This window comes from Conger conger, chromosome 2 (assembly GCF_963514075.1).
Source record: "Conger conger chromosome 2, fConCon1.1, whole genome shotgun sequence".
NCBI classification, from domain to species: domain Eukaryota; kingdom Metazoa; phylum Chordata; class Actinopteri; order Anguilliformes; family Congridae; genus Conger; species Conger conger.
In genome coordinates this window covers 25,615,691-25,633,135 of record NC_083761.1, presented here as the reverse complement: position 1 = coordinate 25,633,135, position 17,445 = coordinate 25,615,691, and the positions used below count along the sequence as shown (strand labels likewise).

General features: G+C 43.3%; 1 protein-coding gene across 1 annotated transcript in view; it reads right to left on the bottom strand.

Moving 5' to 3' along the window:
* The window catches only part of atrnl1b (attractin-like 1b), a 143,122-nt gene that overhangs the window by 99,050 nt on the left and 26,627 nt on the right, over positions 1–17,445 (bottom strand). The window contains exons 4-8 of the mRNA XM_061230943.1: positions 16,093–16,221; positions 13,411–13,619; positions 10,386–10,560; positions 7,516–7,603; positions 2,558–2,813 (exon numbers count right to left, since the gene is read on the bottom strand). Coding sequence (XP_061086927.1) covers positions 2,558–2,813; positions 7,516–7,603; positions 10,386–10,560; positions 13,411–13,619; positions 16,093–16,221 — 857 coding nt within the window. The remainder of the gene's footprint in view (positions 1–2,557; positions 2,814–7,515; positions 7,604–10,385; positions 10,561–13,410; positions 13,620–16,092; positions 16,222–17,445) is intronic.

Here is a 17,445-nt window from a genome sequence, read left to right as displayed (position 1 = left end):
GGTGGATTCATGCAGCTGTTGGGCCCTTGAGCAAGGCTCGCATTGCTCCAGGTGGGATTCTCCCCTGCTTATCAACTGTAAGTCGCTTTGGATGAATACATCAGCTGAATAACTGTAATGTAATGTATCAAAACTCGACTGCAGAAAAATTCTAATAAGATGAATAATTGCCTTCTTCTATACACAGCACCTTACACAGGTGAGTGCACTTATTAAGAGGGCCATTAGGGCTGATTCATTAATAAGGGAAGAAAATGGTTTGTTGTTGAAATGGAATGTATTGCGCCAGGAGGCCCCACAAGGTCACCAAATGTAAAAAGTCACCTGACCCTGCTTAGGACAATAAGGCTATAGGGAGGTAAAGTGGATGTTTCAGGAACGATACTTCCAGTATACTGCTCCCTATGAAATAGAGCAGCAAAATGTGAATATAAACAAACTACGTAGCGTTTAAGTCTGGGTTCAAAGTCTGTGTTTCATGGTTTAAATACATAGCTATATCCTGAATATGATGGGATTTCAATGTGATTTCAATGTCCTGTTTTGCGTTTGCCAGGCAACGTCCTCGTATAAAGTAAATTTGCAGTCCAAATTTTTTTCCTTTTTTTAAAATCGCATATTAATGTAAAACGATGAACATCCTTACGATGTGATCCTTACAAATATGAAAATATTGTACACGGCCGAGCATGTTTAGCATTACGGTTCATGTTAATTGAAATACGGATTAAATTAATGGATATTCTACTCTGAGAACTTAGTAGGAGAGAATTTTTTACATACAACATTACATTAAGTTATCTTGGCTGTTGCATTTATAATAGGCCGTGGGATGTTTCAGTTTCTGCATGCTAGTGACAAGTGACAAAACTATACTTTTAATTTTATAACCGAAACTGTGATAAATGACATGCATTTGGAGTCTGTGGCATTCGCACATCATCAGCTAATCAAAAAAATATGTTGGTGAAAACTTGCAAACAGATTTATTAATAACTCTTCATGAAGTTTTCAAATCGTTCTGCCACTCACGAGAAGCGCGTTGCTATAACACAGAAGAGAAAACAAACCCATAATTCTTGCACAAATTATCAAAATTCGGGAATTTGAGCACACTCCATTTCAAACAACATTCTGTCAAATTAAAGGCAAACAAGCACGCTCATTTATTCTGTGATGGACTGGATTAAGCCATTAATATATCAATGCATTTCATTCGTGGCAGGTAACTGGATTTTCTATCACTTTTACCTTTAATTAACCAGACATACCCCACTGAGATCGAAATCTCTTCCGCAAGGGGACATGAAAACTGATTTATTTGAAACTTCATGCATTGTTAGCCTACTGTTGCTACTTTCTTCAGTTTTCTATGATTTTCAACTATGCGTGACTGCTTCGCCACTTCAGCAATTATTCTGACAAATTCACCAGAAACTGTATTTTCACAGCTGTTCCTTAAAAACAAATTACACCTTATAGATCGCTTTGATGCAAATCATCAAATCATTACTTTTGCCAGCATTTCATTGTTGCCAATTGCTAAATATTGTTACATTTCCGTACATTTATGTTGATTGCACGTTATTTAGCCTATTAGCCTAACCGGAAATGCAATTCAGCGGAACATCCGCTTAACCTCCCCATTACTCAACCTTGACCCTCCTCTGTACATCACGCGTTTTACACCACAGGAGAGTCAAAGAAACCGCCGTCATCGCTGTGTAAATAATCTATAATAATTGGTTGTTTAGTTGACGCTGACGCTGACGCTTCTATCCAAAGCAACTTACAGTTGATTCAACTCAGACAATCCCCCTGGAGCAATGCGGGGTTAAGGGCCCGACAGCTGTGAGGATCTTATCGTTGCTACACCGAGGCTTGAACCACCAACCATCCAGGTCCCAGTCATATTCCTTAGCCACTAGGCTACTGGCTGCCCCTGTACATAGAAAGCCTTCAGTGGTGCACTCGCAAAGGCCTGAGGGAGTGAGGAGCAGGCTTGTGGCGGTTCAAGTGATGTTTTTCACTCGGAAAACAGCGGTGCTCCCGGCCTCATCAGAGCAGTGAGTCAGAGGGCGCAGGGGAGAGAGGGGGTACGGATGGGACTGCTTCCGATTCACCGTCCTTAAAAATAGCCCCTCCCTGTGCACGGATCGTTGCCGGTTCCTGTTTTTAATTGTCTGAGATCCTGAGTGCCCTCTGCCCTGCCCCGACCCACAGCCCCGCTGGGAACAGGCCCTGTGCCACAGCGCCACCTGCCGGCGGGCGAGGGGAACGACAGCCCCTGCGGAAGCTAAAACGTGGGTAGCCATTTCTAAAAAATCTAAAGGGTGAAAACCTTTTAAAACATTTATCCTTCCCAGTGTGCCTGAAGATTTGCGCAAGGGCAATTTTATTTCGCTGAGCTTGTTTGGTGTATTGGAACCTATGACATACTCTCAAAAAGTGCAAGCCCTGACTTCTGGGTCCTCTTGGTTGGCTCAATCGCACCAGGCAAGATCAAATTGAGCTCAGAAAAGTAAAAGGTCTGTCCCACACTGTCGCTGACACTCACTCAGGTTGTACTCCTGCACGTTGCTGATGTAGCTGTACAGGGATGAGTAGCCGAAGAAGACCACCATGACCGCCTCTCCGTTCTCCAGCTCGGCCACGTGGGCCGAGTGCCCCTCCACGGCGTAGATCTGCCCGTGCGCCGGCACGGCGGGCGCCCGCTGGGACCAGGAGCGGCTGGGCAGGCTGAACACCCACAGCTCGTCCGTCACGTTCCCCACACCGCCCTCCATCTTACCCCCAAACATGTACACCTCGTCCTGCAGGGGAGAGGGAGGGGGGGAGAGAGGGAGAGGGGGGGAGGGGGGGAGAGAGGGAGAGGGGGGGAGAGGGGGAGAGAGGAAGAGAGAGGGAGAGAGGGAGGGAGCAGGAGAAGGAGAGGGAAAGGGACAGAGAGAGAGAGATAGAAAGAGAGGGGGGGAGGAAGAGGGAGAAAAAGAGAGAAAGACAGAGAGATTAATCTCATATCAACCTATAGGCCTGTGAAGGATGGGCATCCCCCCTAAAGATGGGTTCCTTCTGAGATTTCGTCCCATCTGGGAGTTTTCTGGCCACCATTCCAGGGCTTTTCTCCCACTAGGGAGTTATTTGCCTCACATGCTATTTGGGGCCTATTTTGTCTACCCTTCTGCTACTCTGTAAAGCATCTTTGGGACAGACTTCAGTGAAAATTGCTATACAAATAAAACTGAGAGAGATGCAGCAGGACAGTGTGCGAGAACACACACGCACATATATATTCCGACTTAAATACACATACATACTTGTACATGCATTATATTACATTACATTAATGGCATTTGGCAGATGCTCTTATTCAGAGCGACGTACAACAAAGTGCAAAGGGCATACCCATAACCAGGGATAAGTGCGCAGAAAGACCCTAGAGGGAAGTACAATTTCAACTGACGCATACACGCTTTCACACTATCTTACACACACACACTCCCACTTACACACATTCATGCTTATACATGTGCACATTTTCACACTCTCTCTCACACAGATACACACACACACACACACACACACACACCAAAAAAAACCACAAACAAACAAATAGGGTTAAGTGCCATTAGACGTAGCACAACTGCCATCTAGTGTTAGAGTAAAGCAGTGCACCACTCACAGCTCACCCCCTGTCCAGCGTTTGTAACATAATCCTAGGACGTTGCCAGGATTCCCCCCAAGTGTCAACACGTCTCCGTGCGCGTCGGAGTGTAAATATAAAGCTGCGGACGTCAGGGGCCGCGGCGGTAATCCCTGGTGAAGTCTGCTCGGCACGCTGGCCGTTCTCAGGTTCTGCTGACACGCCGGCCCGAGGCAGCTGGCTGAATCCAGCTGCTGAACCCCCCCCCCCCCCGTTAGCCGCGTTCAGCACCACCGCTGAACTATAATCAAAACCGACCAGCCCTCTCTGCGAGATTACTAGGGTTCCCCGTCGCGGTGCAACTGTAGACCGTAGAGAAATATGGACCAAGTGCCTGTTACGGCACCCACTAACTATCCATGGGTCCGTGAAAAGCTTTTTGAAGCCTGGGGAGTTGAATTTACCAGCACCGCCAGTTTGGACACTTTGGAGCCAAAAGGAAGTAGGGAAGCCGAGGCAGCTCCTCTACTAAGCATGCGGGTATCCACAGAGTATTGCTGTATTGTCCTAACAGCACAATAACTTAAAGAAAATCGGGAGATGGGGAGGCATTAGCTGAAGGAAAAAAACTGTGATTACAACCACCATTTTCTTGTGGGAAAACATTATTGACTTTGTATTTTGACTGTAATTGTACCATTGGCTTTACATTGAAACGGGCCGCTTGGTAGGAACACATACTTTTCAAATACTTTTTTTTTTAAAGATATTTTTTCAGCTATATTGGACAGTATATAGTATAGAGAGACAGGAAGAATGGGAGCGAGAGAGAGGGGAAGACATGCTACAAATGTTGGACGGTCGGATTCGAACCACTGACGTCGCGGCTCGCAATGAGCATGCGGTCAGTGCTCTACAGGCTGCGCCACCGAGACACCCCAGATTCAAATACTTTTTTACGCTTCACTGAACTTGTCTGGTGTATTGGAACCTATCAAATACTCTCAAAAAGTGCAAACCCCGCCTTCTGGTCCTCTCAGTCGGCTCAATTGCGCCAGGCAAGAACAGACAAGCACAAAAAAGTATTTGAATCCAAAATAATTACGTATTTGGCCCAGGTCAACCGGGATAACAGTGTAGCTGCGTTTAGCAAGCCCAGTACACGTCAGCGACCGACCCGTCATCAATACTGAAAACGGGTTTCAAAATATTTTGAAAAGTATTTGTACCAAAAACAATTACGTATTTGCCCCAGGTCTGCTGCATACCCCAATACATTTCCACCGAGATACCGCTGCATCGGCATTTAGCAAGCCCCGGCTCGTCATCAGTGGGGCCTGATTTATAAAGACCTTTAGCATATGCAAAACCTCTTAGCACACGGGAAAGCCAATAACGTGAGCAATGACTGGTGCAAAGCAAATCCCGCGAGCAGTCATTGGTCATGTTATTGGTTTTGTGTGTGCTAAAAGCTAAAGGTCTTAGTAAATCAGACCCTTCCTTCTAGTAGACAGGTCAGACCGGATCCTTCAACTGACTACAGACACAGAGTCATGTACACCCACATTTTTCTCACTTTCTTACAGTCACACACTAAAAAAAGAGTTGTTAAATCAACTCTTACAGAGTACGGCACCTATTTGACTCAGTTAATCTGTTAAGGCCCACCCACACCAAGAACTATAACAATATAAGCACGACTATAACAATAATGACGTGAGCATCCACATTCATGATAACGTTCTGCATATAGTCTCTTAGCCATGTCATCCTATTTTGCACATGACGCTCTGAAAATTCAGTTGGATTTTGATTGACTGTCAGGGTTGAGCTGGAAAAAATTGCTTTGAAAGTGATCAACAATATTGTTGCCGTTGTCATCATAGTTCTAGTGTGGACTTGAGTTAGTCCAATTTTTTAAAACAATATATTTACAGTTATAGTTCTTCATGTGGATGGGCCTTAACACTGGACATTTTACTGAGCAGAAACACTGAGGTGCACACAGGGAACCTTCTGTAATGTAAAATACTGTCCAAGCATCAAAAAGGAAAATCCGTCCACATAATAAACCCTGCGTTATTTTAAAATATATTTCTAGTTTATCTGTCACATCCAGCACTCTGGAAAGAAAACTTTTAACGGTCTGAGTTTTCTTGTAATGGGCCCCAAATTCCGTGAATAACATGTGACTGGAAGCAGGGCAATCCGAGGACCATGCCAACTGGTTAAGTAGGCACACCCAGACCTGGACCAGGACAGCGTTACAGTCCAGGAGGTAAAAGTGTGCTTCTTTTCACAATAGATGGCTGAGACCGGGAAACCGCAGAGAGCCGAGCCGAGACTCAAAACAGCTGAAAAGTGTCAGGTCATTTCCTTTGCGTTTATTATTTTAGTTTAGTCCAAATCCAGCCAGAGTGAAGGCTGAAGACCTTTTGTTTATTGTTGGCGAGCTCTCTGGCCCCTAACCACCCCCTTGAATAAATAAAGACAGGTCTCCCTGTGTCCCGCTCTTTGGTCCTCCCAGGGTAGTCACATGAGGTGTGACAGATGGGTATTGCATTGAGCTTTAGCAATCGAAGAATGACATACCATAGAAAATAAATCTTAAACAGAGAAAACTGAAATGATGGAGCGTAAACTGGAGAGGGGAGAAGGGGCCAGACAGTGAATCCTAGGAAGAAACTAGCCACTACTGTGAATGCTTGAGAGCTTGCTGCCCATTCCGAACCAAGGTAATTTAATAACCAAAGAAAGCCTCATCTGTAATTTTTTTGTGATCATAGGTTTTATTATGTGTAGCAGTTTACTTGGTCCAGATGTTAGGGGAAAATATGAATTAAAATTGACATTTTATTATATATCACAAATGTGCTCTCCATATGAAACATAAAAATCATTAAACAAGTTTTGAAATACCATCAGGTTTTATTTTGCCTTCAAAAGTCTGATATTCCCCATTCACTTCAATGCTCCAATGTTTCAACATGCTTACTTCTGGGGAACCACAAGCTCAGGTTAGCTCAAGGCGTGCTTGCCTGTCTCGTTAAATATGCATATCCATGATTAATATCAGGATTCATGTTTGTGGGTGGAGGTATTATAAGTTAGGACACAGCCTGTCCGTCAGACGGTTGAAGGTAAGATTGTTACTTTGGCCATAATTAGTCACTTCAAGTTGGAACGAACCACTGTAATTATCACTGTGACTAGTTCTTAATTATTCACAGCATATATTACAAGTTCTAAAAATAAGTGATAACGTCATTAGCACAATTTAGAAAAGTGCAGTTCTTCAGTACTAAACATCTTTTACACTGACCTGAGGTCACTTATTCCAGTAAATTTCCACAGATCTGCTATCAGTCATACCCAAGGCATTTCCACAGATCTGCGATCAGTCATACCCAAGGCATTTCCACAGATCTGAGATCAGCTATACAACATACACAATGACGCATTTCCACAGAGACATCTTAAGCTCCAAAAACGTACACCACCAAACATGGAGTATTTATACCAACCTACTAAATGCCTGATAGAGGGCCAGGGAGCATTTATATAGTTCTTAATACTTCAAAGACGCAGTATTATACAGTACTACATGCTTGAAACAGGGCTAATTTAGTGAACTAAAAAAGGACTATGTATACAGTGCTAAATGCTAACTGATTGAAACCAGGCTGAGCATTTATATAGTGCTTAATATCTGAAACAGGACCAGATGGTATAAATACAGTGCTAAATGCTACAAGCTTGAAACACGGCTGAATATTTATAGTGTTAAATATCTGAAACAGGGCCAGCAGATATATATACAGTGCTAAATGCTTGACAGAGGGCCCACTGAGTATTATTAAAGAGTTGACTACCTGGTAGAAGGCCAGGGAGTGACCGTATCGCTGAAGCGGGCCACTGTTGATGGGAACCACATTCCAGATGCTGCTCTCCAGATCATAACTAAAAACAATGAAAAGAAAGAGAGGAAAATAGAACGTGAAGACTTCAGAAGAAACCACGCCTTGCCATTTCTCAGAACACAATGCTGAATCAGCTCCTCTTGAGTATACAGTTCAAGCTGCATACAAGTTGGCAAGTTGCCATAGTTATCAACTCAATAGTGGGCAAGTGAGCCGTTTCAGACACGGCTAATGTCACCCACAGTTCACTCAGTCAAGGTGTAGAGCAGGGATCATCAACACTGGCGAGGGTTGCAAAGGGAGGGAATTTTTCAGAACTTTTTCTGAAATTTTCAGCTATTTTCCTAGAATTTGGGGAATTTCTCATGAAACCATACAAATTTAATCTGAGGACGATTGTTCAGATTCTCCAGAGAAGATTAAGCTAGATGTGGTTGAGAAAGATAAAATATTGATATTTAAAAATTAAATAAGTACAAATAATAAAGGTGTTGCAACCTGTTAACAAGTTTAAAAAGAGAGCAATTACTTTTTCACATGGGTATTTGATACCTTTTTGTCATGAAATAAATAAAATTAATTAGCCCTAGTGTAGCAAGTCAATTTGACATTTTAGTCAAAGGATGAAGTTAGTGGGCATGCGGGCAAAGGAAGTTCAGAATATTAGAATGGTTATGCAGAATATTAGGCTTTTGCACCTTAGTTATTTTGCTTTCTGGGGCATTAAAACTACCCAAAAAACCTTCAATCAATAAGGGTTAAGAACTAGAAGTAATTTTAAAAGAAATATTAAAAGTGAAAGTGACTCTCTCTTCAAGGTGTTGAATATGTGAATAATCCAGACTGGGCTTAATGGGTGATCAGTAGGGTTATAACTCATGATTTGATGTACCTCTGTTCCGACATCAAAACTTGTTCAGTAGAGCAGAAAATAAAATGCGAACAAAACAGCTTTGCATACATATATTCCAAAAACGTAGACAGTGGCTAACTGGCCATAAAATGAGGCACATTAACACCAAGTCACTGGAGTGAACTCACAGTAATGCACATGGATTAAAGTGAGACTAATGGTTTGGTTTACAACATGTGCCAAACAAGAAGGAAAGAGCCTTCACACAGTAAGTGGTGACGCTTTTCTGATTGCACACGTGCTATTGCTTCTACTGTTTCACAGAAGCCACGTCTCTCCCCTGATTGTATGTAGGTACTATTTTTGTGACACAGTGGCACAAGTGAGGGCACAGAGTGGTGCACCTTTCTCTGTTGAGCTGAGGTGATCTTTCCAGCTGAGGTGGTCGTTTGGTCGGTTTGTAGTTTTGCGTGTATTGGTGTTTTTAATCCCTGTTGCTGTCTTTTTTCCTTCTGTATTCCTTGTATACTGTGCGTAAACATATTGGCTTATTTGTTTTATGAATATCCTACAGCACTTTGGTCAACCGCTGGTTGTTTGGAAATGGGCTCGACAAATAACGGTGACTTGACATTTCTTACAACCCATAGTTTTCAACAATGTGCGGCAAGTATTTTCAGTGACTCATCAAATCGATCCAATACATAAAACAAATGCGTACAAACGATTTATGAAGAATATTGTTCCAAAAATGTCCTCAAAAACGGAAACTTTCCCTGAAATTTGCAGCTCTGGCCCTCGAATCCAAATCCAGCCCTGGTTTACATTTTTCCTTGGTAATTATTGCTACTGATTGGCCAGACTGTCTTTACACCTGACACCCATTTCCAACAGGTGACACCCATCTGTAGATGACAGAGGAAGTTAAAAAGGACTCTCCCCCTTCTTGCAACACATCATTTTAATTTCCCCTCCCTCTCTCTCCTTCAATCAGTGTTGCTGTCACTGTTGCTTTTGCGCGTGACATTAGTGTGAATGTTTTCTTTTTTGTGGCGTTTGGTCAGGCGGATATAGAACAGGTCGATTTTGCTCGTTTGTATATGCCAGAAAGGGTAGAGTAGCTAAACAACTTGCGGCAGACTTGTCATGTTTATTTTTTGTATGTATAGCCAGCAGTTTTTTTTCTCTACCATGCCTTCATTTGTTTTACTAGTCAGAGAATTGTCTATTGTGAGTGTGTGTGTGTGCGCGCACGTGTACCGACGTCACTACACATTTTTTTTCTGATTTGGCTATTGTACTATTTTACAAGTTCACAAGTTTAGCCTATTTCTGATTGCACTTTATATGACTTTGGGCAAATTGGTTTATTGGGACTCGAAATAAACTGAAATAAACTGAACTGAAATAAATATTTTGGACAATTGGTGTACTTAAACTTACAAAAATGTCAGTGTTGCAAATTACCTTTTCCATTCTGAGGTTTTATTGTACGGACATTTGCTCCCAGAGGAGATGGGACGGATAATGGGCCACACACATTCTACCCTTGAGGAAGGTGCTTAACCTGAACAGATACAGGTGCCGTCGGCATCTACACAAAGAAATGCAGCCCTACTTTCGCCCACAAGAGGGCGCAGTTTAGGGAGTACAAAATTGAGTCAACCGAGACACAGAAAAATGAACAGATGTTTTTTAAGCAATTTTAACAATTTAAACATTTACATATTCTGAAAATTCTAAACAAAAAAGCTTAAGAGCCTGTGAAAGGTTTTTGCCACAATCATAAGTGGTCACCACTTCACTCAAAGAGTAGACTGCCCTCACAGTTGTGATGCAGACTGGAGAATGAATGAATGCGCATTATTGGAGGTTGAGAGCCCTGACACACACACACACACACTCACACACTCACACACTCACACACTCACACACTCACACACTCACACACTCACACACTCACACTCACTTTAGCACCATCTGGAAGGAGCTGTAGTTGAAGGTGTAGCCCCCGATGACCCACATGAGGGTGCCCTGCACCATGGCCTTGTGGGACGCCCGGCCCACCGATGGGCTGAAGGGCTTCACGCTGGGGAGGACCCAGAAGGACTCGCTGGACGGAACAGACAGCGAGCAGTCTGGGCCTGGAGAGGGGGAGGGAGACACAGAGAGAGAGAGGAGGGGAAGGAGAGAGGGAGGGCAGAGAGGAGGGGAAGGAGAGAGGGAGGGCAGAGAGGAGGGGAAGGAGAGAGGAGGGGAAGGAGAGAGGGAGGGCAGATAGGAGGGGAAGGAGAGAGGGGGGGCAGAGAGGAGGGACAGAGATAGAGAGTGAGACGGAGAGGAGAGACAGAGAGAGTCACAGAGAGAGGGAGGGATAGAGAGAGGGAGGGACAGAGGGGAAGCAGAGAGAGAAAGAGGAGGAACAGAGAAAACAGAGAACAGGGAAAAGGAATGAGGAAATTAGGAGCAGAGATACATGAGAGAAAGAGATGGAGAGAAAGAGTGCAGAAGTTAGAATTTGGGGGATGATAAGGGAGTGAAGGGAGGGAGAGATGAAGAGAAAGAAAGAAGGGAGAGAGGAGAAAGAAGGGGGAGTGGGAGACAAAAAGCAGGAGATTATCCAAGAGAACAGTATCTAGCACCTTATCAAGCCTGGTCTTGAAACCGCCTCAGAGTTTTTCACTACATGACCTGGCAAGCTACCACTCTGCACTGAATGACCCAAGAGGGAAGTACAATTTCAAGTGCCAACAGGACAAAAAAAGATAAAAACTAGGGCCTATTTCATTAATGGATTACATGTATATCTAAAAACTGTTTTTATACAGCACAACACAATAGAATGATATACACTTCCATATGAACAAACAGCTTACATAGCCAAACAAAACTTGCAAAAATATAATTCCAGTGAGCAAGTTCTAACACAGGTAATGACACACTATTTAAAATGGACAAAAACAACAACTACCAAACCGTTAAGGATTACAGGTAGGTAGGGAGGGGTGGGCAGAGGTGCATCTTGAAGAGGTGTGGCTACAGAAGATGGTGAGAGACTGTTTATCCGTTGGAAAATTCCCTCCTCGGTCTGCTGAGTCAACCTGAAAGTACTATAGTGGCGGCCATGTTTCTCAAGCCAAAGCACTAACCATGAGACCAAATACTGGGGAGAAACATTTGGAACAGAAAGTTCTGGAATTCAGATAATGCAGTAATTGCGTGACTAAAATCAATACCATTTTCCTGCAGCTTAGCTAGAAACTGTGGTTTTCCCCATCACCAGAGTTCCCTAATTTTAACATTGCGGTTTTATACTATATATTTATTTCCTCATAAAAGAAACATCTGCTAGCACTGCGGAAATGTATGGAAGTTCCCATGGAGAGTTCAATAAATTCATGTGGCAGGACACAGTTATAGAGTTCAAAATACACAAGTTGTGCAAACTCACCTGGTCAAACGAAATAATGAGGGGAAACAGTGTGGTGTGGTCTATAGGCCAGCAAACCCAAATACATACGAATCCCCCAGTTTGTCCATGACGCATACCGTACAATTTGTAAACCTCAATAGTTTTTCCCCTCGGCCTGAATTGAGATGTGAAAGCATCAGGACTGCCTGCTGTCCTTGTACAACATTTTTTTCATAAACTACAAAAAGTAAAAAGATACTGCAGTTATGCATGCCACCACTAGGGGATGCCAGTGAATCAGAAGACCACTGTGACTGCAGTGTTTTGGAAAACTGTGGTCTCCCACTTCTCATGGGGTGCGTCCCAATGAGAAAAAGTGTATCATCCTTTCCTCCACTGCCACCTCTTCTCTGGAAGTAAGGGGGGAGCAGATGAGAGGAGGAAAGAAAGGAGAGGATTGGGAGTGTTGGGACATACCCATGGTCTCATTGCTATGGTTTATGTAAGTGTCACTCTGAGCACTTTGATATTTCAGCCAGATATTGGACCTGAATGAGCCAATGGGAATGAATGGAGCTTGTTGGAAAATGACCTGCTTTTACAAAAAATGATCTTTGTCCAAGCTTTAAAGGTGAATACACAGCAAAGTCTTAATTCATTCACACAAGGGACGTTGTACCTGGAGACAACATAACATTCAGGCATGCACACGCAGTGTCGTATACATGTCCAGACAGTATAAAGACAGATGTGCATGCGCACACACAAAGAGCCAGCTGAAAACAGACTCACACATGCACCCACCAGACCTGGGTCAAATACATAATTGTTTTCAATTCAAACAGTTTCATGAACTCGATTGATCGTGCCTGGTGTAACCAAGTCAACCAAGAGGACCAGAAGGCAGGGTTTGCACTTTTGAAGAGCATTTTGTAGGTTCCAATAAAGCCCGGTAAAGCTCAGACAACTATTGGAATCCAAAACAAATACAGTACGTATTTGACCCTGGTCTGACACAGACAGACACACAGACACACACAGACACAGACAAACACAGACACAGACAAACACAGACACACACACGCACAGACAGACACACACAGACACACACACACACAGGCACACACAGGCACACACAGGCACACACAGACAAACACACAGACAAACACACAGACACACACACAAACAGACACAGACACAGAGACACACACACACACAGACACACAGGCACACAGGCACACAGGCACACAGGCACACACAGGCACACACAGGCACACACAGGCACACACACAGACAAACACACAGACAAACACACAGACAAACACAGACACACACACAAACACAGACACAGAGACACACAGACACACAGACACACACACACAGGCACACAGGCACACAGGCACACACACACAGGCACACAGACACACAGACACACAGACACACAGACACACAGACAGACAGACACACAGACAGACAAACACACAGACAGACAAACACACAGACAGACACACAGACACACACAGACACACACAGACACACACAGACACACACACACACACGGTGATGGCGGTGCGGGCCCCACCCTGCCAGCTGTCGTTGCAGACGCAGAGCTTCTCCCCGGTCAGGTCGCAGTAGCCATGGTCGGGGCTGCCACAGTTGTTCCTGCAGTAGGAGATGTCACAGGCCTCTCCCTTCCAGTACTTCTCACACTCACAGTACACCCTGCTGGAGATGGAGTTCCCTGTGCTGCACTTGCCGTGGCCCGAGCAGTTGTTCGGACAGGAGTTGATCCTGTAAAACCACACACAGACAGTCGTGTGACCCGGGTGACCGTAGAGAACCACACCTGACCGCTGTGAAGAGGTTACTGTACAGAACCGGACCTGACCAGTACGGTCAAGCGCGGAACATTATCGCATACATGTTACGTGTAAAGGAGGAGGAGGAAAAATTAAGCGGCACAAAAGGGTTTCTAATAAAGCAATAAATCATGAAAATCATCTTATATGTTCTGGTAAGTATTCGTAAACTACTGTTCTACTTTCTTTTCAGGTCTTAGTTAAAACTTCTTGGGAAGTTCCTGGGGAAAAGTCAAAGCGTGAACTATGAAAAAGTCCCAAACATATACAACATTACAAATCGGTCTCTCATAACTGACTGACGCAGATATGCCTCAGCGTTGACAAATCTAGAGGGAACACTTTGTGTAGCATTGGGAAGTCTCCAGTGGCAAGTACACCAGGTCCAGAAGGTTCCGGAACGAAAGTCCCTGTCAGGCCTTTCTGAACCTCAGAAAGTTAACAAGAACTTCCCTATTTCTACTTCTCCAGTCAGGCACAATTTTTTCACACGGGAATGAAAAACTATAAAACTAGAATGAACTATAGGGCAGCCTACTGGCTAAGGTACATGACTGGGACCTGGACGTTTGGTGGTTTGAGACCCAGTGCAGACATAATAAGATCAGTGCAGCTAAGCGAGGCCCTTAACCCCACCTTGTTCCAGGGGGGATTGGCCTGTGTTTACTGTAAGTTGTTTGGATAAAAGCGTCAGCTAAATAATTGTAATGTAATGTGTTGGACATTAATGAGGACATTATTATTTTTAAATTATGAATAAAAGCCATTCGTAAAAGATCATATTTGGCCACAAATACTGATACGTCACCTCTCTTCTGACATCACCATCGCATGACCTTCCCTTTGTCACCATATGACATGGGCAAAGAAATAAAAGTAAAAAATAAACATAATGAGAATGCAGACTTAGTCACCACCCCGATGGGCTATGGCGCATAGAAGCCCGCACACTTCGATAAAAGCTCAGAGGGTCTGACTCACAAAAAGATGTGCAAGTCAGCTCTAAAAAAAACATGTGAGTGTCACATAATGGCATGTTAGCCTAGCCCGTATTAACGGTCGCACGCACAGGAAATCAAACTCGGAGAATGGTTCACAGGAAGTGAAAATGGGAACGATTCTACCCAATCATTGCTGCTGTGAAAGTACGCCGGAAAATAAGATAAAGGCCAAATACAATGTTCATGTAGAAAAACACTATTCAGTGTGCAAAAACAAAATAGAAATCAGGGCTCTACACAAACATTTTGTCCCCAGGAAGGACATGTGTTCTCAAGTTGAAACATTTACTATTGCATATCAATTAGTGGAAGTGCTCTAAAGTTATTCTTCCAGTTTGCACAGATCAATTTTCAGGAGCAATTGCCCCCAAAATTGGAGCACTTTACAGCCCTGAACTATTCTAAAGAGATATACACTCAGTGATCTCTTTATTAGGTAGCCCTGTACACTAGCTTGATAATGCAAATATTTTAAATCACCCAATCATGTGGCAGCAACTAAATACATGAAAGCATGCATACGTGGTCAAGAGGTCCAGCTGTGGAATGATTTCCGGTGTAAGACAGGGTGGTTTTAGTATCTCAGAAACTGCTGATCGGTGATTTCACTCACTAGAGTTTGCAGAGAATGGAGCAAAAAACAAAAAACATTGAGTGAGCAGAAATTCTGCGTGCAAAAACATGTTGTTAATGAGAGAGGTCAGAGGAGAAGGGCCAGACTTGTCGAAGCTGACAGGAAGGTGACAGTAACACAAATAAGTGTGTAAAACCTGCCACTGTTTTAATGCTGCTCCCTTCTGAACTGGGTAAGTCTGGATTTGGAAATATTAACCATCATACGCTGTTGACTACTGCATGTTCATACAAACATGTAAAAATGATAGGACGGCCCGATAGGTAGGTCAGAGTTGTTGATATGCTTTTATTTAAGACCGTTTTTCGCACTGGGAAGGAAATCCCTTCGGTTTAAAGAGAGGGTCTTCTGTTTGAGTTGCAGGCTTTCTGTTTGTCTTATCTTTTGCTTCCCTATAAAGAGAAGCTGAGATGAAATGTATATTACAATATCCTCTATCGGCCCTCTAAAGCCTTTCACAATCTGGGGTAATTTTAATTCATTGATCTTTTCACGTTGCTACCAAGAAATCAATGATAGCTAGTGAATGAGAGTTTTGATTGTGCTGGAGGTAGCAGACTTGCAACTTAAATACATTTTTTTAAATTAAATATGATATTTGAAAAATTTACTAACACACCTAGACACAACTTTAGATCAATTATTTAGTATCTTGTATGATCAGCAAAAATCAAACGCTAATTGAATTGCTAGCTAGGTAACATTTTTTAACTTAACATTAGCTAGTATGAGCGGTTGAGAAGTGGTTGAGAGCGGTCATGGTCACTCACGAGTAGAAGATGTTGAACCCGGTCAGGTTGTACGCAGCATCGCTGAAGAAGTGAAGGAGGGCGTATCCGGATGTGGTCACCACTTCTGGCACGGTTTCGTTTCCTTGAACCTCAGGAACAATGAGACCACTGTAGGGGGGGAGGGAGGGATGAATACAAACCAATCAGAAATAAAGCCTCACCTTGGCAGGAGAGAACAGGAAATATTCAGATTGTCGCCTTGGTAACAAACACATTAACGTTGAATGACAAAAAATGTATTATTATAACAACAGACTCCTGTCAAACAGTTCATAAGTAGCCCTCCAAGTAAGCAGCCCATTTCGTCAGTAGAGCTTAGAAATTCACATCAATTCATTCAGTTTGTCCAGGTTTGCTCCCAGTGGACGTCTCATTCCTGCCAAAGCCGACCACAGAAGAGTGTATTTATAGACACACCCCACGGAGAGGCCTATGAAGAGAGGGGTTATTCATCACCATTGACTGGGTGAGAGGCCTTATCCATCACCCAAGGCCCCTGAACTCCCTCTGCACACAAGGTCTGTTCTCTGCCTCCTCCCGTCTTCAAAGTATCTGTGCTCACAGTGAGGCTCGTTAAAGTTCTTTTTGTTGTTGCCTTTATTTGTTTGGTTTTCTTGAGCACCATCAGTGGGCCTGGCCTGTTAAAACAAGCCTTCCTGGAATGGGACGTGGTAACATTTGGCCATGAAATTGTTTTCAAGAACAGAAGGCAAGTTCTGGTTATGGAGACCAGTACAGACCACCGGGCCAGCTATCAAAGATGTTGAAGGAAGAAAGATGGCACTCAACTACCAGCTCCTATTCCACTTTAGCCTAGCCGTACAGGATGCATAGTTATGCAAGTCTTCTGCTCCTCCAGAGGGCTGCGAGAAAATAATTAATGCTATATTTCACCCAAATAAACCTTCCATTTCATACCTAACAATCCAGGCTATCCAACGACTGGTGAACCCAATAAGGACACAAAAAGTACAGATCAACAGCTTACAGTAAGAAACTTTCCCATAGGGACCCATTGAAAAAACAGCACTGAGGTCTGCATTAGGATGTGAACGGTTAAGCATTTAACCGGTTAACCGAAACTAATTTTAAACGGTTTCTGAAGGTCAAATGGTCAGATGGCCCAAAGCAAAGGTCGAAAATGTAATTAAATTTCTCAGTAATCCTTATTTAATTTCTCAGTAATCAAAAAATGTAATTAATCCAAAAATTAAATTAAAAATAAGATAAAATAAAAATTAAAACATACATCCCCTAGCCGTCATAAGCAGTATCGGTTACAAAAACTGATGATTTGTCACATCCCTAGTCTGCATAAGCAGATTTAAGCAC